The sequence below is a fragment of the Plecotus auritus genome, assembly GCF_963455305.1.
Source record: "Plecotus auritus genome assembly, chromosome: 6".
Lineage (NCBI taxonomy): Eukaryota > Metazoa > Chordata > Mammalia > Chiroptera > Vespertilionidae > Plecotus > Plecotus auritus.
This window is the reverse complement of record NC_137773.1, coordinates 87,546,026-87,571,385: the sequence shown is the minus strand read 5'-3', so window position 1 is coordinate 87,571,385 and position 25,360 is coordinate 87,546,026. Positions and strand designations below refer to the sequence as shown.

Here is a 25,360-nt window from a genome sequence, read left to right as displayed (position 1 = left end):
AAGGCCTGTGTTCTTTCACTGGCTCCAATGGCTGCCTCCAGCCCCTAGAGACCTCTCTCTCACCCACTCTCCCTCCCCTTCATTCTAGGTCACCAAACTCTACAGAGGCAGCCAGCTAGGAGATGCATTCTACTCCTGCCTGGTTACTGACTTGAAGTAAGTTGAGGAGATTGGAAGTATTGGCTGAGTTGGTGGCTTTTGCTCTGAGCTCCTGTGGCATATCTTGTTCTGAAAGTCCTAACATTGTGCCCATTCTCCCCACATCCCTGTCAGCTAATCCTGTCATCTCCTTCTATAGGTTTTCAGGGGTGGGTAAATGACTAACCTCATGGGGCCACCAACCATCAGTATCTACCACCTTCTCCTCTTCTGGACACTTTCAACCAATATCAGCTCAATAGTAAGATTTACCATGGCCAGCCTCTCTGCTGAGCACTTTCATGCATGATCATCTCTCTTAATTCTCATCACAGCCCCATGAGGTGGATACAATGATTGTCCTCATTGTTCAGATGGGAAAACTGAGGCTCAGCAAAGTAAACAGCCCAAGAACTGTGCAAGTTGGGATTGCACTCAGTCTCTGAGGGATGGGTGGAGGAACTAGGAAATCTACACTGTAGAGGAGGATCATGAGGCATATTGTTTTGAATATTGAAGTTGAATTTTGAATATTTCCTAACTTCAGTTTCTTTGTGGGGATATTTGTAATAATACCTTCTACCGTAGTGATGATGAGGGAATGTGTAAGTCACTTCTTAGGGGTGCCTAGTAGATGTTCATTATTATTACTGTTATTGCTTTTATTCTCAACTCCTAAACACCTTCCATAAAGCAGGAACTCAGGGGACACTGCTGGTGTTGGATGCTGGCTGAGTCCCCGTTGTCTCTGATTCTAGGCTGGGCTCTGTGACAGTCACTATCCAGGAACTGTTCTCCTCCAGTATAGACCCCAGAATGGTGAAACAGGTTTTTCTAGACAAGACCCTCAATGCTTCATCCCACTGGCTGGGTGCCACCTACCATTTGGCAGATATTCAAGTGACAGGTACAAGACGGGGGACTGGTTTCATGGCTTGTGGAGATGGGCTTTGAGGAAGGATGGGTCTTCTCAGTAGCAATGGAATGGATGTAGGCTCAGGAGAGAAAAGTGGTACTCTTTTGGAGGCCCATGTTGATGAACCATGTTCATGGCCATGGATCATCCAACATGAGGCAGAAAGAGAACATGCAGCAATTACCTTCAAAGGAATGCTTATTTTTACACAAATTTTTGCAAGCCCAAATATGGAGCGTCCTGAGTTGCCTTTTTTAGGCCCTCTATTTGTGAGTCATTCATTGTTCATTCATTCAACTATTATTTAATGCAAGTTAATAGGTACTGATGATGCATTGTGAAAATTTCTATAAAGGAATTTCAAGAGCCTGTGGGAACCTCAAGGAGGGACACACATTCCTGTCTTAGAATGTTTTCATAAGGAAGTGATGAAGACACTAAGATGTGATGGAGAACATGACCTAGCCTGTGGGGGACAGGGAATAAATAGATGTGCTACATGTGTCTTTAACCTAGAAGATAGAAAGAGCGTGGCATTTTGGGGAAGCTATAAGAGGTGTGTTGTGGCTGGTGCATGCACTTTAACATGGGGAAGGTGACAGCTGAGGCTAAAGAAATGGTCAGGGACTTTCTTGGGCACTGGAATGGTTTGTGGAGGAACACAAAACACTTTGAGTTCTACTTTTGAAAGCTTGTTTTCTGGGTGCTTTGTGGAGAATGGGTTGAAAGGGGGAAGGAGACTGGAAGCAGCAAACAACATGAGGAGCCTAGGCCAACAAAGGTGTGTGACAAATGCCTGCTGGGTTGGTCAGCACCTGTACTTGCCAACCACACCTCAGAGAGGTCCATTCTACTCTCCCAGACATCCTAGGGAACTCTCAGAATTCTTGATGGATGGGGGTTGCGCAGGTAGATAAATGAATAGATTCAAGGTGGACAGGTGGATGCAGGGTCTTCTGGAGCCCATCTTAAAAAACCTATTTCAGGTCACATTACCAGAAATAAGTAGACTGGTTTAAATGACCTCTTGTTAAATCCTTCCCCAGGTATTGGAATTTTATACTCTCTTTTTATTCTAGAACTGGAGGCATCAGTTCATCTGCCAACAGACAAACCAACAAGCAGTCCCAGCCCTCAGCACTTCCATCTGAATTTCACTGTCACCAATCTGCTCTATGTCCAGGACATAGGCCTACCAGGCTCCACCACACACCAGCGGAACAAAAGAAGCATGGAGAATGCGGTGAGAATGCAGTTGTTTCCACTCTGTTTCCATGTAGAGACTGACCTATAGATCCAGGTAGTCAGATGGTGACTTTCATAACTATTCATGAATACCAGTTCTTATTCCCATTTTGCAAATGAAGAAATAGGCACAAGAGGTTCACCAGCTGTCCCAGGGTCATGTAGCTAAGTCCTACCCTGGAACAAAGCCTTTTTGGGCACACATACTAGTCTTTGTTGAGCCAAGAAAAAAAATAGATGGAGAAGTTTTGTTCAGTGGCTGAACATTCTCTGAGAAAGCCTGGGGTTCTGATGAGAGAAACTTAACCTTGTCTTTCAGCTCAACCAGCTCTTCCGAAACAGCAGCATCAAGAGTTATTTTTCTGACTGTCAAGTTATAGCATTCAGGTGAGTTTTAAATCAGGCCTAATGCCTCTGTAAACTTCTCTTTTACATAAAGGATATACGGCCTTCTTTAGGTAAGAGAATCCCTATGCTACGATCTCTCAGTTCCTAGCTATTACAGAAGAGAGCCCTAGGGATATAGAACTGTTACTTTAAAAAAATAGCCTCATTAGAGATGGAGGTGCCTGGTTCTGGGTCCATGGGATATGGCTTATAGAAAACATTTCTTTAGATATCAGCTCCTGAATCCACAACCCATACAAGATGGGGGCTATCGTGAGATGACTTAAAATTCAGTCTAATCCTGTTGTCCAGTAGAGTAGCCACAACCCCATGTGGCAGTTAAATTGTTATACACCTATTGAAATATTGTTCACATACTATTCTGTGTGTTTATTTCTCAGACTTTTTTATATATAATAGCACATTATCTGCAAAACACAGTTCAGATCACATTTTTATGTCTTCTTTTCCAATCTAGATGCCTTTCATTTCTTTTTTTTGCCTAATTGATCTCATTAGAACCTCTAGTACAGTTAACATAAGAGATGAGAGAAGACATCCTTCTTTTGTCCTTGGTCTTAGAGGAAATCATTCTGTCTTTTACCACTGACTATAATATTAGCTGTAGGTTTTTTGTGGGGGTTTGTGGGGTTTTTGTTTTTGTTTTTTTTTGTTGTTTTGTTGTTTTGTGGTGTTTTGTTTTGTGGGTTTTTTTGTGTTGTTTTTTTTTTGGGGGGGGGGATGCTGTTTATCACATTGAGAAGGTTTCTTTTTAAAATCTCCAAGTTGTTGAGGGTTTCTTTTAAATCATAAAAGGCCTATTTTGTGAAATTCTTTTTTGTGTGTATTAAGATAATGAGTATTTGTGCTTTATCCTATAACTACGGTGTATTTCATGAGCCAGTTTTTAATATATTAAGATAGCTTTTTTCAGGTAGGGATTAGTGATTAAGATCTTTTCAGGTAGGGATTAGTGATTAAGATCTTTTCAAGTCTTTCCTGGGCATGCACCCAGACCTGTACTCTTGCGGCCTTCTACATCCCCTCAAATTCATTAGAGAGTTTCAAAGCCCACTGGAGACATCTCATTCTTCCAATTTTTATCTTAAGTTTCTGGCTCAGCTGTTGGTTGCCTCAACTAATATTGCTCCCTCATGCAGTTACAATGCAAAACAGTTACCACTGATTGTTTTTAGGAAGTTCCCTCTGGATAGACCTTCCTTCCTTGCTGAGCCCTGAAAATGGGGATATTTCAAGGGGATGCCACACAGGTCAAATAGAAACAAACTGGGATGCATCTTTTGGGGAGCTCCAAACCCATGATGGCTACATGACTGCTGTTTTTCACAGTTACATGGTTCTGAGACTTATGCTTTTCACAGTTCCTGAGGGCATTGTGAGCACAGAATGGGAACAGTGCAGTTTATAATGCCACAGCGCTGACTCCCTCTGTCATGATTCAGCCATTTCTCCTAACTAAACACACCTCAGATGGTTGCAAGACTTTGGTTCATTTCTGTACTTTTGATAAGTTTATGTCCATCATTTTTATTGTGTTCTCCTTGTTTTTATGGGTTTTCAGAAGTCCTTACTCCAACATTTCACAGATGTTCTCCTTGTGGCTATTTGTTTTGAATTAATTATATTACATTACATGAGAAACTCAATTCTTCACTCACACACACCAGCCACATTTTAAGTGCTCAGCAACAACTTGTGGCTAATAATGATTATATTGGACAGTGTAGACACAAGGTTTACTTCATTGCAGAGAGTTCTCTTGGCAAGAACTAGAACAGGAAAGCTAGACTCAGGGCAGAGATTCAGATACCCCTGCATCCCTTGTGTGCTTCCAGGTCTGTCCCCCACAACAACCACACTAGGGTGGACTCCCTGTGCCACTTCTCACCATTGGCACAGAAAATGGACAGAGTTGCCATCTATGAGGAATTCCTGCAGCTGACTCAGAATGGCACCCAGCTACAGGACTTTACCCTGGACAGGAACAGTGTGCTAGTGGATGGTAAGACTTCCAGGTCTTTGGGGCAGGAGTGGGGGTTTATGGTAAGTGCCACACCTGTGGACTTCCCTAGGAATCTGGAGGCCTGGAGATGAGTCAGCATTGAACTTTCTGAGGCTGGCAGGAGGTAGCACAGTCCCCTGGCTTTACCCACTATTGAGGGAGAGGAAAGGCTGCCCAGTGGAATATAGGAGGCCTTTGTCTTCACCAATATAGCTCTGTGCCCTCAGGCTAGTCCTTTTCCCACTCTGGACTTTAGAGTCCTTTGTCTACTGAAAGTCAATTACCAGATGGTCAGTGAGGGCTTTCAGCAGCAAACTATGTGTGAACCAGCCTTGACAGGTGTGATGGGATGGACCTGTTTTCTGCCCCACAGGCTGTATAAAAAGAGGCAGTGGGCCTGACTTGGCCTGAGGCTGTATGTAGTTTGCCCAGTACTACTGTAAATCATTACCATCCAATAGAACTTTTGCAGAGATGGAAATTTCTCTATCTCTGCTGCCCAGCACATCAACCACATAGAAATTTTGAGTGTAAGACATATGGCTGAGACAGATTTTTATTGTTACTGATTTTAATGTTAGGAGGTACCAGATTTTTAAATTACATTTAATTAAAATTAATTGTAATTTAAGAAGCCCCCTTGTGGCAGCTCTGTATTGGGCAGAACTTCTTAAAAGTTGGATAGGAAGCCCTAGCCAGCGTTGCTCAGTGGTTAGTATCAGCCTGAGCTCAGAAGAGTTGCTGATTCAATTCTAATCAAGGGCATGTACCTGAGTTGGCAGGTCCCATCCCCGGCCTCGTTGGGGCACATGCAGGAGGCAACCAATTGATGTCTCTCTCTCTCTCACATTGATATTTCTTTCTCTCTCTCTGTTTCTCCACCTCCCTCCCTTCCACCTTCCTACCCTCCCTTCCACTCTCTTTAAAAAACAAAAAAAGTTTGCTAGGGAAAAGTAGGGGACCAGAAACCCTCCTACCCTGCCGAAAGGGTACAATGTGTTGCTACCCTCATGGAGTTTATATTGTAGTAGAAAATAACAATAATAGGCAGTTGTCAATAGTAAATTATTTGATGCAAATCATTCCATGCTTGGGAGTGGTCATCAGAGAAGGCTTCCTGTAGAAATTATATTATAGTTGAATCCTGGGAAATGAGTATAAAACAACGTGGTAAAGGAAACGGAGGTAAATGGGATTCTAGGCTGAGAAAAGAGATTATGAGTTGTAATTTACATATTTAGAGAGATTTCATGTGCTTGCCAACTGGGATGAACCATTCTCCTTTGACAATCATAAGATGGTCCAGCCCACTTTCAATATTCTGTGCCCAAAAGTAGAAATTTGATTTAATATACTATTGTAGTGTGACAATGGGTTATGTAGGCCATTGCATATCATTTTTTAGGCATGCAAACTGAAATGGAGTGAGACATTATGATGTCTACTTTAATATTCAGTGAAAATATGGGATGAGGCAAGAGTGGCAACTGTTAATAATTTGTGCATTGGGTGAAATACTGTTTTCATTGGGTGAACTATACATTGCTAAAACTAGTTGAGGGTTGTTTATACTATTGTTCTATTTTTCTGTGTGTTTGAGGAGTTTTATTAAACAGAGTAAAACACACTTCTCCATTTTATTCACTTCCAGGGTATTCTCCAAACAGACCCGATGCCCTGACTGGGAATTCTGGTGAGCCTCAAGGCAGCCCCAGGGTGGGGAGGGAATGTATTGATGCTGTGCCTCATCCAAGAGACACATGCACACAGGAGCTTGTTTGATAATGACAGTTGGCCAACCCATGTCACGGACTTTGAGGCACAGTGGGGAGAAAGCAAGATCCCTGGGGAATGAGAGAAGGTGGCTCAGCCCAGCACTTGTCTCCCCAGATTTCCCCTTTTGGGCCATCATCCTCTTCTGCTTGGCGGGACTCTTGGTAGTTACCACGTGCCTGATCTGCTGTTTCCTGGTAAGCGAGGAAGTGATGCTTATCTTCTTGCTATTGGGTTGTAAGAGTGTTTTATATACAGTCATGCATCGCATAGCAACATGTTAGTCAAGGATGGGCCACATATATGATGGTTATAATGGAGCTGAAAAATTCCTACCAGCTAGTGACAGCATAGCCTTAATAAAGCACATTACTCTAGTGTTTGAGGCAAACACACCTACTGCGTTTCCAATTGCATCAAAGTATAAATTGTGTATAGGCCATAATACTTGATAATGATAATAAATGACTATGTTACTGGTTAGGTATTTACTATACCATACTTTTTATTATTATTTTAGAGTGAACTTTCCTACTTATAAAAATGTTGGCTGTAAAACAGTGTGGTGTGTTACACCAGCAGCAGTCTCATACATCTCATGTTTACTGCATCTCGTGATTGCATTATTTTTGCTTGTGCTTGATTTAACTGTGTGTTGTTTTATAAAGTAACATGCTGTATGGGCAATCCCCTAAGGGCACCTTTCTAGGTCATACCCTTGCTGTTACATGGTGTATGACAATATTAGAAATACAAGTCCTCTGATAGGCACATGTTTTGCAAATATTTTTCCCAGTCTGTGTGAGGCTTGCCTGTTTCTTTTCTTAACAACAGTAGTTCTTAGAGAAATGTAACTGAAAGTCTTGAGTCTATCATGGTGGTAGAGTGACCACTACATGTGAGAATGGCTAAAATAGTATGTAGACTGACCATAACAAGTGTTGGTGAGTATGTGCAGCAGCTGGAACTCTCATGCCATGCTTATAAAAAGTAGCTTAGTGGTGTTGCTTCTTCTGTAAGTTGCATACACCTACACAGCCATCCCAATCCTAGCAATTTATCCCAGAAAAATAAAACATACATCTATGCAAAGAGACTTGTACACAGATGCCCATTAGAGATTTGTATGTACTAGCCCCCAAATGGAAAATAACCAAGATGTCCACCAACAGATGAAGGATAAACCGTGACACATCCCCACAATGTGATCTTCCTCAGCAATAAAAAGGAAATAATTAATAATACGTGCAATCACATGTATAAATCTCAAATAGTTATGCAGAGTGAAAGAAGTTAGGTAAAGAAGAGACTGTATGATCCCATTTAGAAACAACCTTTACAAAATACTAACTAATGTATAGGGACAGAAATTAGGTCACCAGTTGCCTGGGAATAAGAATGTGTCTGCAGGAGGAATTACAGAGGAGCCTGAGGACACTTTGGGGGTGATGGGTATTCCTTATCTTGATTATGGTGACAGTTTAATAAGCTATCATCAAAATTTATCAACTCATTCACATTAAACGTATGCAGTTTATTTTATATGAGTTATACATCAATTAAGCTATAGCGTGGGGAGAAGAAGGGAGGGAAGGATGAGGAATATAAATGGTTACTAGAGGGAAAATGGTAGAACAAATGACAGTGAAAAGGGAGAGAGAAAAACAGAAAGAGATAAAAGAGGAGAAAAGGGAAAGGGGAAAAAAGACTGATGGAGAAAATTAAATTTTAAAAGGAGAAGGAACCTGACAGGTATGGCTCTGTGGTTGAGCTTAGATCCATGAACATGAGGTCATGGTATATGCTCAGGTTGCTGACTCGGTCCCCAGTAGGGAGTGAGACTGCCAATCCTTGATTCTCTCTCATTGGTGTTTCTATTGCTTTATCTCTCTCCCTTCTCTTAGTAATCAATTTTTTTAAAAAAAGTTTTAAAGCAGAGGGACACATCTGGTCTATGTGGCTTTGGCCATCTTCTTCTCTAGTATTCTCTCATACTTGGACAACCAGACAGTCCATTCTGAGTCCCTGTCCTCACCTTCACAGGTCACCGTGTGCCTGCGGAAGAAGGAGGGAGATTTTGAGATTCAGCAATGATGTCTGGTACCTGCCACACCTAGACCAGAGGAAGCTGCAATGACTAGATCTGCCTGAGGCCCCTGTTCCCATCCAGGGCCCAAAGGAGCTTGGCTGGACCAGAAATCAACCACAGTGATCTGTCACATTCTCTGGGCCCTTCTTAACATGGCCCCTGTCTGGTTCGCAGGAAACTAAGATAAAATTCTTCCCCTTCATTAAGTGCTGAAGGCAACTGCTAGTTCCAGCTTGTCTTGTGGTTTCATATCCCTTTATCCCTCAGGAACTCCAGAGTTGGCTAAACTGGAGCAGAAATTGCCACAGTATAAAATCATACTCTTCAGCGCAAGGTTTCCCTTCTCAGGAAACTTTGCAGCACATCTCCCCCTGACCTGTGTCAGCAACCACACTTATCTCTGTGCCTCCATTTTCCCACCCCAAAGCCCAGGCATCTCAAGTGCCCTTTGCACTACTCCATTCCCTGAAGTTCAGACTCACCAGGACTTCCAGAGCAACCTGCCTCTCTGGAGCCCCTTTCCTCATGGTTCTCCAAGATGGAAAGTAGACCAGGATGGAAAGAATGGCTTAGATATGACTGCAATCAGCCCTGGGACTTGGAACCTGAGATGACTAGAAATCTAGGAAGACTGAATCCAGAGTAACACTCAGACCTTAGAATACAGTGTCTGCTTTGGATGTACAGGTGAATAAAACTCAGGGGGAAAATATGAGAGAATGAGTCTTTTTTTTTCATATTTCTCTGCACAGAATCCAACAAGACAGATATAGCAGGAGCTCCCCAAAAGAAGCTCAAAGCATCTCAGGCATGGGGCCACCTGTGCTGTCCTGCCCTGCATTAGTAAAAACAGATTGTGTAATCTCTACACCTTTTGCAGATGACCGCAGCTGAAGATACCCAAGGGCTAAAAATTAAAGTCCAACTAATGCCAACCATTCCATTTTTTTGGTGTGAACTTTCTGTTCCTCAGTCTTAAGCAGTTATTCTCTGAGAATATACTTCCTGGAGATTATAATAATGATATAAGAACTCCCATTATTGACAGCTTCATATCTGCTAAGCAACATGATTGACAAGTTCAGAATGCATTGTCTCAGTTATACTACCATCCTTAGGGCTTTATTCCCATGTTGCTCCCATAAAGATATGGAGGCTAAGAAATATTAAATAGTAAGGAAGAAAAAATAATTGCTAAGAAACTAAACACCTAGCCAAGCTACCCATCAAAGAAAGAGGTAAAGACATTTTCTGACATACAGTCTCAAAGTTGACCTCCCCTAGGCCTTTATTGAAAACACCAGTAAAGAATATGCATCACAAAGAAGAAAGCTGAACCCAGAAAACCATAGCAATGGTCATGAGAAAAACAAAGTATATGAAAATTAGCATGGTTTTAAAAATAAGACATTAAAAATACATTCTACCAAAATTCAAGATGTTACATGAAAGATCAGAGGAGAAAAGATTCTATTAAAAGTAACTAATGTTTAGGGAATATATAAATACCATAGATACTCTTTTATTGTGTTACACATCACTCTCAGAAACTGATAAACTTGACAGAGAAATGTAGGTAAAGAGAGGACTTCTGGTCAAGACGGCAGAGTAACACCCAGGTAAATACTGTGCTTGCCTCCTCCCATAACAACATCAAAATTAAAACTAAATTATGGAACAACCACCCTTGAGAACCTCCTGAAGACTTCCTGGACAGAAGTCCTGTAACTAAGGATATACAGAAGAAGCCACGTGGAGACTGGTAGGAGGGGCAGGAACAGGAAACAGGCTAGTCTCACAACCACATGTGGTGGTGAGAAATCTGCTTTGGAGGTCTCTCCTGTTGAGTGAGGTGTCCCAGCCCCACAATAGACTCCCTATCCTGGAGCACCAGTGCCAGGAAGAGGAGTCCCCACAACATCCTGCTGTGAAAATCAATGGAGATTCTGTGTGGATGAGGTGGAGGCTGCTAGAGATGCAGCAAGTAAGGGGGTCCCTAACTCCAGGGCTCCCAAAGCATTGAGGTGTAAAACCACACCGAGCCCCAGTGTATATTCCCCAGTCCATGCATTTCGAGACTAGAGGGCCATTTGCCTGGCTGTGTCCTGGGTCCTTGCCAGCTTATGGAAGCTAAGTCTTTTTTTTTTTAATTCTTTATTTAAAGTATTACATAAGTCTCCTTTTTCCCCCATTGACCTCTCCCCAGCCACCCTCAGTCCCCAGCACGTGCCCTCCCCCTCATCTGTATCCATTGGTTTCTCACCCCACACCGTCCCTCATAGGTTGGACAGTCTGTTTGATGCTTCTATGACTCTGATTCTATTTTGGTTCCTCAGTTTATGTTGTTCATTATATCCCACAAATGAGTGATATCATGTAATATTTATCTTTCTCTGACTGGCTTATTTCACTTAGCATAATGCTCTCCAGATCCATCTATTCTGTTCCAAATGGTAAGAATTGCTTCTTTTTTACAGCAGCATAGTATTCCATTGTGTAGAAGTGCCACAGTTTTCTAATCCACTCATCTACTGATGGGCACTTAAGCTGTTTGCAAATCTTAGCTGTTGTAAATTGTGCTGCTATGAACATAGGGGTGCATATATCCTTTCTGACTGGTTTCTGTTTTCTTGGGATATAGTCCTAGAAGTGGGATTACTGGGTGAAATGGCAGTTCCATTTTTAATTTTTTGAGGAAACTTCATACTGTTTTCCACAGTGGCTGCGCCAGTCTGCATTCCCACCAGCAGTGCACAAGGGTTCCTTTTTCTCTGCATCCTCTCCGGCACTTGTCATTTGTTGATTTGTTGATGATAGCCATTCTGACCGGTGTGAGATGGTACCTCATTGTTGATTTGCATCTCTCGTTTAATTAGTGACTTTGAGCATGTTTTCATATGTCTCTCGGTCTTCTGTATGTCTTCCTTCGAAAAGTGTCTGTTTATGCCTTTGCCCATTTTTTGATTGGATTGTTTATCTTCCTTTTGTTAAGTTGTATGAGTTCCCTCTAAATTTTGGAGATTAAACCCTTATCAGAGATAATATTGTCAAATATGTTCTCCCATGCAGTGGGCTTTCTTGTTGTTTTGTTGATGGTTTCTTACGCTGTGCAGAAGCTTTTTATTTTGATGTAGTCCCATTTGTTGATTTTCTCCTTAGTTTCCATTGCCCTAGGAGCTGTATTGGTAAAGATATTGCTACGACAAATGTCTGCTATTTTGCTGCCTATGGCTTCCTCTAGGATTTTTATGGTTTCCCATCTTATGTTTAAGTCCTTTATCCATTTTGAATTTGTTTTTGTGTATGGTGTAAGTTGGTGGTCTAGTTTTATTATTTACATGTATCTGTCCAATTTTCCCAACACCATTTGTTGAAGAGACTGTCTTGACTCCATTGTATGTTCATGCCTCCCTTGTCAAATATTAATTGAGCATAGTGGTTTGGGTCGATATCTGGGTTCTCTGTTCTGTTCCATTGGTCTATATGTCAGTTCTTGTGCCAACACCAGGCAGTTTTGAGAACAGTGGCTTTGTAGTATAGCTTGATATTTGGTATTATGATCCCTCCAACTTTGTTCTTCTTTCTCAGGATTGCTGTGGCTATTCAGGGTCTTTTTTCATTCCAGATGAATTTTTGGAGAGTTCGTTCTAGGTCTGTGAAATATGCTGTTGGTATTTTAATGGGGATTGCATTGAATCTATAGATTGTTTTGGGTAGTATGGACATTTTAATGATGTTTATTCTACCAATCCATGAACACGTTATATTCTTCCATTTGTTTATGTCTTCCTCTATCTCTTTTTTCAGCGTCCTGTAATCTTCTGAGTACAGGTCCTTTACCTCCTTGGTTAAATTTACTCTTTGGTATCTTAATTTTTTGTTGCAATGGTAAATGGGATTGTTTTTTTTAATTTCTCTTTCTGTGAGTTCATTATTGGTGCATAAAAAAAGCCATAGATTTCTGGGTGTTCATTTTTATCCTGCTACATTGCTGAATTCATTTATTAGTTCTAGTAGTTTTTTGATGGAGTCTTTAGGGTTTTCTACGTAAAATATTATGTCATCTGCGAATAATGACAGTTTTACTTCTTCTTTTCCCATTTGGATGCCTTTTATTTCTTCTTGTCTGATTGCTATGGTTAGCACTTCCAGTACTATGTTGAACAGGAGTGGTGAAAGTGGGCATCCCTGTCTTGTTCCTGTTCTTAGGGGAATGGTTTTAGTTTTTGCCCATTGAGTATGATGTTGGCTGTGGGTTTGTTATATATGGCTTTTATTATATTGAGGTATGATCCCTCTTTCCCACTTTGCTGAGAGTTTTTATCAGGAAAGGGTGTTAGATTTTGTCAAATGCCTTTTCTGCATCAATTAATATGATTATGTGATTTTTGTCTCTCAATTTGTTTATGTGATGTATCACGTTTATTGATTTGCAGATATTGTACCAGCCTTGCATCCCTGGAATAAATCCCACTTGGTCATGGTGTATGATCTGTCTAATGTAATGTTGGATCCAATTTGCTAGAATTTTGTTGAGGGTTTTAGCATCTATGTTCATCAGGGATATTGGCTTGTAATTCTCTTCCTTTATAGTGTCTTTATCTGGTTTTGGGATTAGGGTAATGGTGGCTTCATAGAAAGAGCTTGGAACTGTGCCTTCCTCTTGAATTTTTTGGAAAAGTCTGAGAAGGATGGGTTTTAGTGCTTCTTTGAATGTTTAGTAAAACTCTCCTGTGAAGCTCTCTGGCCCTGGGTTTTTGTTTGCGGGAAGCTTTTGATGTCTGCTTCAATTTCCTCCTTAGTTATTGGCCTGTTGAGATTTTTTTATTCTTCTTGTTTGAGTTTTGGAAGATGTGTTTTTCTTGGAATATATACATTTCCTCTAGGTCAGTAGTCGGCAAACTCATTAGTCAACAGAGCCAAATATCAACAGTACAATGATTGAAATTTCTTTTGAGAGCCGAAAACCAACTTCTGCGCATGGTCCACGAAGTTTAAATCGCACTGTATGTGCACGCCCACATGTGGTATTTTGTGGAAGAGCCACACTCAAGGAGCCAAAGAGCCACATGTGGCTTGCAAGCTGCAGTTTGCCGACCACTGCTCTAGGTTGTTTATTTGCTGGAGTAGAGTTGTTCATAGTATTTTTTTTTTACAATCTTTTGTTGTTTTTTTTTTGTTTTTTTTTTTCAAATTTTTATTAAGGTATTATATGTGTACATATCTTACCATTGCCCCCCCCCACCCCACTCCCATACCTGCCCTCACCCCCCAATGTTTTGCATCCGTTGGTTACTCTTATATGCATGCATACAAGTCCTTCAGTTGATCTCTTATTTCCCCCACCTCTCCCTAACCTTAGCGCTGTAATTAGACACTCTGTTTGATGCTTTACTGCCTCTGTAACTATCTTTTGGTTCATCAGTTTATAATGTTTTTCATTATCCCTAAATGAGTGAGATCATGTGGTATTTTTCTTTCATTGACTGGCTTATTTCACTTAGCATAATGTTCTCTAATTCCATCCAGGTGTCTACAAATGGTAGTAATTCCTTCTTTTTTATGGCAGCATAGTATTCCATTGTGTAGATGTACCATAGTTTTCTGATCCAGTCATCTGCTGACGGGCACCTAGGCTGTTTCCAAATCTTAGCTATTGTAAATTGTGCTGCTATGAACATAGGGGTGCATATATCCTTTCTGATTGGTGTTTCTGGTTTCTTAGGATATATTCCTAGGAGTGGGATTACTGGGTCAAATGGGAGTTCCATTTTCAGTTTTTTGAGGAAACTCTATACTGTTCTCCACAGTGGCTGCACCAGTCTGCATTCCCACCAGCAGTGCACGAGGGTTACTTTTTCTCCGCATCCTCGCCAACACTTGTCATTTGTTGATTTGTTGATGATAGCCATTCTGACAGGTGTGAGATGGTATCGCATTGTCGTTTTGATTTGCATCTCTCGGATAATAAGTGACTTTGAGCATGTTTTCATGTGTCTCTTGCCCTTCCTTCTGTCTTCTTTCGAAAAGATTCTATTTAGGTCCGTTGCCCATTTTTTTATTGGATCCTTTATCTTCCTTTTATTAAGTTGTATAAGCTGCCTGTAGATGTTGGAAATTAAACCTTTATCAGTGATACCATTTGCAAATATGTTCTCCCATACAGTGGGGTTTCTTGTTGTTTTGTTGATGGTTTCTTTTGCTGTGCAAAAGCTTTTTATTTTGATGTAGTCCCATTTGTTTATTTTCTCTTTGGCTTCCATTGCCCTAGGGGCAGTATCACTGAAAAAGTTCTTTTGGCATATGTCTGAGATTTTGCTGCCTGTGGATTCCTCTAGTATTTTTATGGTTTCCCGTCTTATATTTAAGTCCTGTACCCATTTTGAGTTTATTTTTGTGTATGGTGTAAGTTGGTGATCTAGTTTCATTTTTTTGCATGTATCTGTCCAATTTTCCCAACACCATTTATTGAAGACACTGTCTTGACTCCGTTGTATGCTCATGCCTCCTTTGTCAAATATTAATTGTGCATATTGGTTTGGGTCGATATCTGGATTCTCTATTCTGTTCCATTGATCTATATGTCTGTTCTTGTGCCAGTACCATGCTGTTTTGAGGACAGTGGCTTTGTAATACAGCTTGAAATCTGGTATTGAGATCCCTCCTACTTTATTCTTCTTTCTCAGGATTGCTGTGGCTATTCGGGGTCTTTTTTTATTCCAGATGAATTTTTGGAGAGTTCTTTCTAGGTCTGTGAAATATGCTGTTGGTATTTTAATGGGGAGTGCATTGAATCTATAGATTGCTTTGGGTAGTATGGACATTTTGATGATGTTGATTCTACCAATCCATGAACATGGTATGTTCTTCCATCTGTTTACATCTTCCTCTATCTCTTTTTTCAGTGTCCTGTAGTTTTCCGCATATAGGTCTTTTACCTCCTTGGTTAGGTTTATTCCTAAGTATCTTAATTTTTTTGGTGCGATGGAAAATGGGATTGCTTTTTTAGTCTCTCTTTCTGTAAGTTCACTGTTGGTGTATAGAAATGCCATAGATTTCTTGGCGTTAATTTTGTATCCTGCTACCTTGCCGAATTCATTTATTAAGTCTGTTAGTTTTTTGATGGAGTCTTTCGGGTTTTTTATGTACAATATCATGTCATCTGCAAATAAGGACAGCTTTACTTCTTCTTTTCCAATTTGGATGCCTTTTATTTCTTCTTCTTGTCTAATTGCAATGGCTAATACTTCCAGTACTATGTCAAACAGGAGTGGTGAGAGTGGGCATCCTTGTCTTGTTCCTGTTCTTAGGGGAAATGGTTTTAGTTTTTGCCCATTGAGTATGATGTTAGCTGTGGGTTTATCATATATAGCTTTTATTATGTTGAGGTATGATCCTTCTATTCCCACCTTGTTGAGAGTTTTTATCAAGAAAGGGTGTTGGATTTTGTCAAATGCTTTTTCTGCATCAATGGATATGACTATGTGATTTTTATCTTTCAATTTGTTTCTGTGATGTATCACATTTATTGATTTTCGGATATTGAACCATCCTTGCATTCCTGGGATAAACCCTACTTGGTCATGGTGTATGATCTTTCTGATGTACTGCTGGATCCTATTTGCTAGAATTTTGTTGAGGATTTTGGCATCTACATTCATGAGGGATATTGGCCTGTAATTCTCTTTCATTGTGTTGTCTTTATCTGGTTTTGGTATTAGGGTGATGCTGGCTTCATAGAAGGAGCTTGGAAGTGTTCCTTCCTCTTGAATTTTTTGGAATAGTCTGAGGAGGATAGGTTTTAGTTCTTCCTTGAATGTTTGGTAAAACTCTCCTGTGAAGCCGTCTGGCCCCGGGCTTTTGTTTGCCGGAAGCTCTTTGATGACTGCTTCAATTTCTTCCATAGTTACTGGCATATTGAGCTGTTTAGATTCTTCCTGATTGAGTTTTGGAAGGTTATATTTTTCTAGGAATATGTCCATTTCCTCCAGGTTGTCCAGTTTGTTGGAATAGAGTTGTTCGTAGTATTTTTTAACAATCCTTTGTATTTCGGCAGGATCTGTTGTTATTTCACCTCTTTCATTTCTGATTTTGTTTATTTGGGTCCTCTCTCTTTGCTTCTTGGTGAGCCTGGCTAGAGGTTCATCAATCTTGTTTATCCTTTCAAAGAACCAGCTCTTGGTTTTGTTGATCTTTTGTATTGTTTCCTTGGTCTCTATGTCGTTTATCTGTGCTCTGATCTTTATTATTTCCTTCCTTCTGCTTACACTGGGCTTTTCTTGTTGCTCTTTTTCTAACTCTTTGAGTTGTTGGGTTAGGTAATTTATTACCCCTGTTTCTTGTATTTTGCAGTAGGCTTGTAGAGCTATGAACTTCCCTCTCAAGACTGCTTTCGCTGTGTCCCATAGATTTTGGATTGTAGTGTTTTCATTGTCATTTGTTGTCATGATGTTTTTTATTTCTTCTTTGATCTCTCTGGTAACCCAGTCATGGTTTAATAGCATGCTGTTTAGTCTCCATGTGTTTGATTTCTTTGGGTTGTTTTTATTGTAGTTGATTTCCAGTTTTATGCCACTGTGGTCTGAGAAGATGCTTGATATGATTTCTATCTTCTTGAATTTGAAGAGACTTTGCCTATGTCCCAACATATGGTCTATCTTTGAAAATGACCCATGTGCACTTGAGAAGAATGTATATTCTGTGGCTTTGGGGTGAAATGTTCTGAAGATGTCAATTAATTCCATCTGGTCTAGTGAGTCATTTAGGATTGATGTTTCTTTGCTGATATTTTGTTTAGAGGATTTGTCCAGTGGTGATAGTGGGGTATTAAAGTCTCCTACTATGATTGTATTGCTGTCAATCTCTCCCTTGATATCCTCCAGGAGTTTTTTTATGTATTTGGGTGCTCCTGTATTGGGTGCATTTATGTTTACCAGCGTTATTTCTTCTTGTTGGATTGCTCCCTTTAGTATTATGAAGTGGCCTTCCTTATCTCTTGTTATGTCCTTCAGTTTGAGATCTAATTTGTCAGATATAAGTATTGCTACCCCAGCTTTTTTTTCAGTTCCATTTGCCTGGAAAACCTTTTTCCATCCCTTCACCCTCAGTCTGTGTGCGTCTTTTTTTCTGAGGTGGGTTTCTTGTAGACAGCAGATATATGGATCATGTTTTCTTATCCAATCCATTACCCTTTGTCTTTTGATTGGGGCATTTAATCCGTTTACATTTAAAGTTATTATTGATAGGTACTTATTTGTCGCCATTCCTATTCTTTACACCTGTGTTCCTTCTTCGCTTCCTATTTCTTTTTTTTTTTTTTTTTTTTTTCACAGCAGACCCTTTAGCATTTCTTGCATTGCTGGTTTGGTGGTAATAAATTCCCTTAGTCCTTTTTTGTCTGTGAAGCTCCTGATTTCACCTTCAATTTTGATTGATAGCCTTGCTGGGTACAGTATTCTTGGATTCAGACCCTTCCTTTGCATGACTTTGTATATTTCATTCCATTCCCTTCTGGCCTGATGAGTTTCTGTTGAGAAATCAGTTGCTAGTCTGATGGGGGTTCCTTTGTATGTAACTTTCTGTCTCTCTCTGGCCGCTTTTAAGATTCTTACTTTGTCGTTGGTGTTTGCCAATTTAATTATAATGTGCCTTGGCGTCGGTCTTTTGGGGTTCATTTTGCTTGGGACTCTGTGAGCTTCTTGGATTTGTGTGGGTTTTTTCTTCTCTATATCAGGGAAATTTTCTGTCATTATTTCTTCAAATAGGTTTTCTATTCCTTGCTCAGCTTCCTTTCCTTTTGGAACCCCTATTATGCGGATGTTGTTTTGTTTCGTGTTGTCCCAAAGTTCCCTTAGGCTCTCCTCCTGCCTTTTAATTTTTTTTTTCTAGAAGTTGCTCTACTTGCGTATTTTTTCCCATCTTGTCTTCTAGCTCACTGATGCGGTCCTCTGCTTCTTCTAGTCTACTCTTGATGCTTTCTATTGAGTTCTTTACAGCAGCGATGTCATTTTTCATTTCTTCTTGGTTCTTCTTCATTTCCTCTTGGTTCTTGCTCATATTGTCGAATTTGTCTTCCATTCTTTTCAGCCACCTTATGACCATTTCTCTGAATTCTTTTTCTGGAAGGTTGCTTGCTTCCATTTCGTTTACTTCCTTTTCTGGTGATGCCTGCTTTTCTTTCATATGCGGGCTGTGTCTTTGTCTCCCCATGGTCTCTCTTCTCTGGGTGTCTGGTTATGTAGTTCTCTCTCTCCTGCGTCGATTTAAAGGCACAAAATACAGCACTACCAGGTACAACACACAAGGCACTGAACAGAAATGTATTCACGATATTAATAACCTCCAATAAAGGTGACCACCAGAGTAAGGCAAATTAGGGGATAGTAGAGAAAGAAGAAGAGGAAAAAGAAAGAAAGAAGAAGAGAAAAAAAAAGGGGTGTCAAAATGAAATTGGGAAAAGGGAAAAAAAAGAAGAAAAAAAAGTAAGAGAGACAAGAAAGAGACTAAGAGAGAAAGGGAAACAGACTATATATATTGGGGATAAAACTCCAATAGAACAATCACTTATCCCAGCAAATGCCAGCAACAAGTACCTGGGGATTAATACAAACTACAACACCAACTAATATTGAGTGAGGCAAGGGAAAACAGAAGCAGAAAAGAAACAAAAAAATAAACAAAAGAAGAATAAGCAAAACAATCTCACAAAAAAGCATAAAAATTCGATATAATCTACATTCAAGCGAACAACAACAAAAGGACAGAGAGAAAAACAATTTTTTGGATAGTTAAGACAGCGAAGAGAGAGGTGTGTATGGACTTGGAGCAGGGGATTGGAGATTAGATATATAAGTAGGGTGAAATTTTAAAAGGGGGTAAACAGAAAGAATAGGGAAAATCTAAAGCAGGAAAGGGGTAAGATAAACAGGACACTGAAAAGGGAAAAGTGAGGAAGAGAGTGATGGCATAAAGGTAGATTTGAGATAGAGTAAAATGATGCTAAAGGAAAGATAAAAATAGAATGTAGAACATTAATCCCAAAACAAAATGAAGAGAAAATAAAATGACACTTAAAAAAAAAAAAGATAAAATAGCAGTAGTAATAATACGGATTGAAAATAAAAATGTAATAATTAAAAAGGTAAAATCAAGTGAGGAAAAAAATTAGTTTCTTGAGTAAAAGATGCAAAAAATGAAAATAAAAAAATAAAAAATAAAAATAAAATGTGGAGTAGTGAAGGTCATTCACTTTCTCTGTTGTTCTGTTTGGCACGCCTGTTTCTCAGTCCGGACAGTATTGCAGTTCCCTGCGTTCCACTGCTCTTCAGTGATGTAAGCCAGTCCTGATTTTAAGCAGGTGGTGTGTCTTAATTTCTCGTATTCCTTTATTTTTGATTACACAAGAGTCAATTTGTGATTCAGCCCCTGGGTGGCAGTGTTTCTGGATTGACTTCCGGGTTTATCTATGGCCTCTCTAGGGAGTGTTAGAGCCTTCTTTCCCTGTGGCACTCACTACCGGTTTGTTGGAGTGGGCTGCCTCACAGCTGGCTCTCGGATGGTCACTCCCCGCTCCGATCCCCAGGTTCCAGAAAAACAACTTTCCCCTGCAGTCTCCCAGGGTGTCCCCAACTGGGTGAACCTATGAATTGGGCTTAGTAATCAGAAGCAAGAATTTCAAGAGGAAAAAGCCCAAGTGTGCGCACTCCGTGGCTGCGCGTAAGTCTAGCACACCCCTGAAATTCTTAGGGTGTCCCTGCACTTCAGATCAAAATGGGTTGCTTTTTAGAGAGCCCTTCTGTTAGCAGCTCTGAGGACCCCCTTCCACATTCACAGATCACGCCAGCCCCAGCAGCCGCCGATTTTTCTAGGCACAGACTTCCCTGGTCCTCCAGCTCCCGCAAAACGCGCGTTCCTCTCTCGCGCTGGGACCAGAGACCTCACCTTATCCTAGGCGAAATCTGACCTTTCCGTGGTGGAGTGTAGAGCTCCTCTGAACCCGTGTGTTTGCGCCAATTGGGGAGCGTTTTTCTGGGGCTCGCAACTGTTCCGTGGGTGCCGCAGTTGTGGATTCTCAGGCTTCCGATAAGCTCCACTTTCCGGTTCCAGATGGCGGCGACTCCGCGCGTCCAAGCCTGCAGCTCCGGGAGGGGACCCAGCCGCAGTGGGAGCTGCCAGGTCAGGGGAACCCCGTCTAGCAGTCTCCCACCTTCTTCTGGAGTTCAGCTGTCCCCCAACTTGCCAACAAACACTCCTAGTGCGACCCTCAGCTGTTCTTTCTTTCTGCTCCGGGACAAGGCTCGGAACACGTCTGTCTATTCTGCCGCCATTTTTCTTCTCTCTTTTACAATCTTTTGTATTTCTGAGGAGTCTGTTGTTATTTCGCCTCTTTCATTTATAATTTTGTTTAATTGGGTCCTCTCTCTTTGCCTCTTGGTGAGCCTGGCTAGAGGTTCATCAATCTTGTGTACCCTTTCAAAAAACCAGCTCTTGGTTTCATTGATCCCTTGTGGGGTTTTTTTGTTTGTTTGGGGAGGGGGGATTGGGTCTCTATTTCATTTATTTCTGCTCTGATCTTTATTATCTCCTTCCTTCTGCTCACTCTGGGCTTTTCTTGTTGCTCTCTTTCTCATTCTTTAAGTTGTAGAGTTAGATAATTTATTACCAGTTTTTCTTGCTTTTTGAGGTAGGTCTGTAATGCTATGAACTTCCCTCTTAGGACTTTCACAGTGTCCCATAGGTTTTGGATTTTTGTGTTTTCATTGTCATTCATTTCCAAGATGTTTTTAATTTCTTCTTTGATCTCTTTGGTAATCCAGTCATTGTTTAATAGCATGCTATTCAGCCTCCAAGTGTTTGAATTTTGTTGATTGTTTTTATTGTAGTTGATTTCTAATTTTATGCCATTGTGATCTGAGAAGATGCTTTATATGATTTCTGTCTTCTTGAATTTGGAGAGACTTTTCCTGTGACCCAATATGTGTTCTATCTTTGAAAATGTCCCATGTGCACTTGAGAAGAATGTATGTTCTGTAGCTTTGGAGTGAAATGTTCTGAAGATGTCAATTAAGTCCATCTGATCTAGTGAGTCATTTAGGATTACTGATTTTTAGTCTAGAGAATTTATCCAGTGATGTCAGTGGGGTATTAAAGTCCCCTACATGATCATATTGCTGTCAATCTCTCCCTTGATATCTTCCAGCAGTTTTTTATGTATTTGGGTGCTCCTGCATTGGGTGCATATATGTTTACCAGAGTTATATCCTTTTGTTGTATCAATCCCTTTAGTATTACGAAGTGGCCTTTCTTATCTCTCGTTATGGCCTTCACTATGAGGTCTATTTTGTCAGATATAAGTATTGCTACCCCAGCTTTTTTTTTTTTTTTCATTCCCAATTGCCTGAACAATATTTTTCCATCCCTTCACTTTCAGTCTGTGTGAGTCTATTGTTCTAAGGTGGGTCTCTTGTAGACAGCAAAGATAATGGGTCATGTTTTCTTATCCATTCAGCCACTCAGTGTCTTTTGATTGGAGCATTTAGGCCATTAACTTTTAAAGTTATTATTGATAGGTATTTATTTGTAGCCATTTTTATTGTTTGTGCCTGTGTTCCTTCTTCCCTTTCTATTTCTTCTTTTTACAACAGTCCCTTTAGCATTTCTTGCAATGCTGGCTTGGTAGTGATAAACTGAGCCTTTTTTGTCTGTAAAGCTCCTGATTTCCCCTTCAATTTTGAATGATAGCCTTGGTGGATAAAGTATACTTGGAATCAGTCCCTTGCTTTGCATCACTTTGTATACTTCCTTCCATTCCTTTCAGCCTGATGTGTTTCTGTTGAGAAATCATTTGATTATCTATTGGGAAATCCCTTGTAGGTAACTTTCTCTCTCTCTCTCTCTTGCAGCCTTTAAGATTCTTTCCTTGTTGTTAACATTTGCCATGGTAATTATGACATGTCTTGGTGTGGGATTTTGGGGTTCATCTTGTTTGGGGCACTCTGTGCTTGTGTGACTTTTTTTCTTCCCCAAAACAGGGAAGATTTTTGACATTATTTCTTCAAATAGTTGCTTGCTCCCCTTCTTGTTGTTCTGGCACCCCTATTATACTTACGTTGCTAAGTTTCATGTTGTCCCAAAGCTCCTTCAGGCTCTCCTCCTGTCTTTGGATTTTTTTTCTCCAAATGCAGTTCAGATTGGGTGTGTTTTCCTTCCCTGTCTTCTAATTTGTTAATTTGGTACTCTGCTTCTCCTAGTTTACTGTTGGAAGTTTCCATATTGTTTTTTTATTGTAGCTATGTCACTCCTTATTTCCTTCTGATTCTTACATAGGTTGTTGATTTTCTCATCCATCCAGTTTATGAACTGTATGACCCTTATCCTGAATTCCTATCCTGACATAGTGCATGCCTCCATTTCATTTAGTTGCTTTTCTGGAGATTCCTCCTTTTCTTTCCTTTAAGGGTTGTTCTTCAGTCTCCCCATTTTTGCTATCACCAAAGAGTTAGGTGTTGAGTTTTCAGGGCCTGTGGCTGCAGTGGTGGACTTGGTGGTGCGTTGCATGGTCACAGGTGGTGGCTGCTTCTTCAGGGGTTGCAGGGCAGCTGCTCCTCACGTGGTCATGGGCAGAGGCTGCTCCTCAGGTGGTTGCGGGTGGTGGCAGCTGGTCACAGGTGGTGGCTGCTCCTTGGGCAGTTGTGGATGGTGGTGAGCCTTTATTTCTTAGTCTGTTTCCTCGACAGTTTTCTAGCCAGTGATTCTCAAGCAGCAGGGCAAGGAGAGCAGCTCTTTCCTCCTGTGGTTTGAAAGAGCCATTGATACTCACAGAGGTGTCTGTTGAGACAGTTTCATAGAGTTCAGAAGCTAAGTCTTTACAGGGCCAATTCTTACACAGTGAGGCCTCCACCTTGTCCCCAAAAATTCACCTCAGCTACAAAACTGGGGCCGCAGGAGCATACCTAGATTCTGGAGTTCATATTTCAGGCCATCTTTTGCTCTCTTTTTACCCCAGGCCTGAGAAATCCACTATGACACAGCCTAGAGATGACTGAACCAGGGCACAGCTAGGCTGTAAATGCAGGAAACACAGGCCAGGAGTCCTCCAAGTACATGTCAAAATCATAGAATACACGAGGAATAATACCGAGTGTGGGCTGACAGTCAGATAGAGAAAGGACAAGCTCAGTCCCCCTGCCCGGGTCCCTCCTCTCTGTAACTTGGCCTGAGCTCTTCCTAACCACTACTCCCCATGCATCCACAGGAGCCCAGGGTAAAATAGCACATTAGCTAGTTCTGCTGCTCTGGTTTCTTTAGAGAACACATAGCAAGGGCTGGGCTAAACCTTCCTGTGCCCACAGAGGAAGCTCTAATGGACCAAGGTGAGATGGGGGCAAAAATCCTTGTGAAATAGACGGCAGGGGCTGAGGACACAGAAAAACAATCTTCCTCAGAGACAGCCCAGACTGACTCAGCCCCATCACCCCCATCAGCCTCTGCAGTCTCCTTGGCCAATGACAATCTCAGCTCTACTTGTTTCCCATGAAACAGGGAGCTCACTCACTCCAACGTCAGCCCCTGCAAGGTTGGGTGGGCTTGTAAAGTCAAGAAAGTTATCCTGGAAGGGAGCTAATATCCAACTGCATAGGACAATTCCTATGGAACTGGTTCTCTCTTTGTGTCCATAAAAAATGTTTCCTACCTCCAGCCTCAGTGAGGACATGAGTGTTTCACACAATACAGTGTCTGGCACATAGAAGAGACTTAATGTTGAATGAAGAAAAATATATTTAAAAATCCACAACAAAAAATATTGTTCTTCCTTAACAATTTTCTGACATAATGTCACTATCTTCCATGTTTCACTTCTGCCATTATTTTCTGATAAGCATGAGGAAATGCCTGCGGGGAACCACGGGATGTGGGATTAAATGCTGGCCTTGTCTTTGAATAATTGTGTGAACTTGAAAGTGTGGCTTTATTGCTGTGTCTCAATTTCTTTGGTAAAATCTGTAAACTAAGGATTGTTTTTGGACATTTAAATGAATACCTACCTTCCTTGAAATGCGTTTGGGCAAATGTTAACTATGATTACCATCATCTTCATCAAACTAGAATTGTGGTACCCCTCTTTGTGGTTGTCAATTGTGTATGTGACAATTGTGCTTTAAGCATTGTTATTGCAGGCGAGGGGGAGGAAAATCAGGAAACTCCTGCCATGAGAGGAAAAACCAGAGGTAGGAAAGCAAACTGGTGAACCCCGGTGTTTCTGAGCTGGGATGGATGAATTGGTTCCTATTTTAATTATGAGGAAGGAGAGGGGTGATGTTTCCTTGAGTCCCCATTTAAGACACAGAGTCATAGCTCTTTATTGAGAGGAGAACCAGGGCCAGGTGCAGGCAAAAGTTAACCTGTGGATAGAGAAGGAGAATTTAGTTTAAAAAAAAATGGTCACCAATGAAGGTGTAACTAAGTCCAGAGAGCAATACATCAATGAGTCAGCTGTCAGACCTGGTAAAACCCAGCAGCTAATGACACTGGCCTGCCCACACTAGCAAATGCCCACTGCACTTCCCTCAGGAATGGAGAGCTCCAGGATGCATGCAACGAATGGAAATCCAAGTCTAGGGAAAGGGATTGTAAATCCCTGACTTCTTTGTGGGTTCCAGCATGGTGGAACTCTGGGTGTGATTGGTCCCTTGTAACCAGGTAACTACGGAATGTGTTCTGATTGGCTGGCAGCAGTCAGGAAAACAGACTTCAGTTGAGAAGCAACTGTGGAAGGAGAAGGAGCTTTGGC

General features: G+C 41.0%; 1 protein-coding gene across 1 annotated transcript in view; it reads left to right on the top strand.

The window, feature by feature from the left end:
• Positions 1–9,504, top strand: part of MUC16 (mucin 16, cell surface associated) — a gene marked incomplete at its 5' end in the record, with an annotated part of 94,513 nt that extends 85,009 nt beyond the window's left edge. The window contains 8 exons of the mRNA XM_080675431.1: positions 89–156; positions 897–1,045; positions 2,134–2,297; positions 2,619–2,686; positions 4,543–4,709; positions 6,361–6,402; positions 6,600–6,679; positions 8,526–9,504. Of these exons, the coding sequence (XP_080531557.1) occupies positions 89–156; positions 897–1,045; positions 2,134–2,297; positions 2,619–2,686; positions 4,543–4,709; positions 6,361–6,402; positions 6,600–6,679; positions 8,526–8,576 (789 nt within the window). The 3' untranslated portion in view covers positions 8,577–9,504. The remainder of the gene's footprint in view (positions 1–88; positions 157–896; positions 1,046–2,133; positions 2,298–2,618; positions 2,687–4,542; positions 4,710–6,360; positions 6,403–6,599; positions 6,680–8,525) is intronic.
• Positions 9,505–25,360: the final 15,856 nt, after the last annotated feature.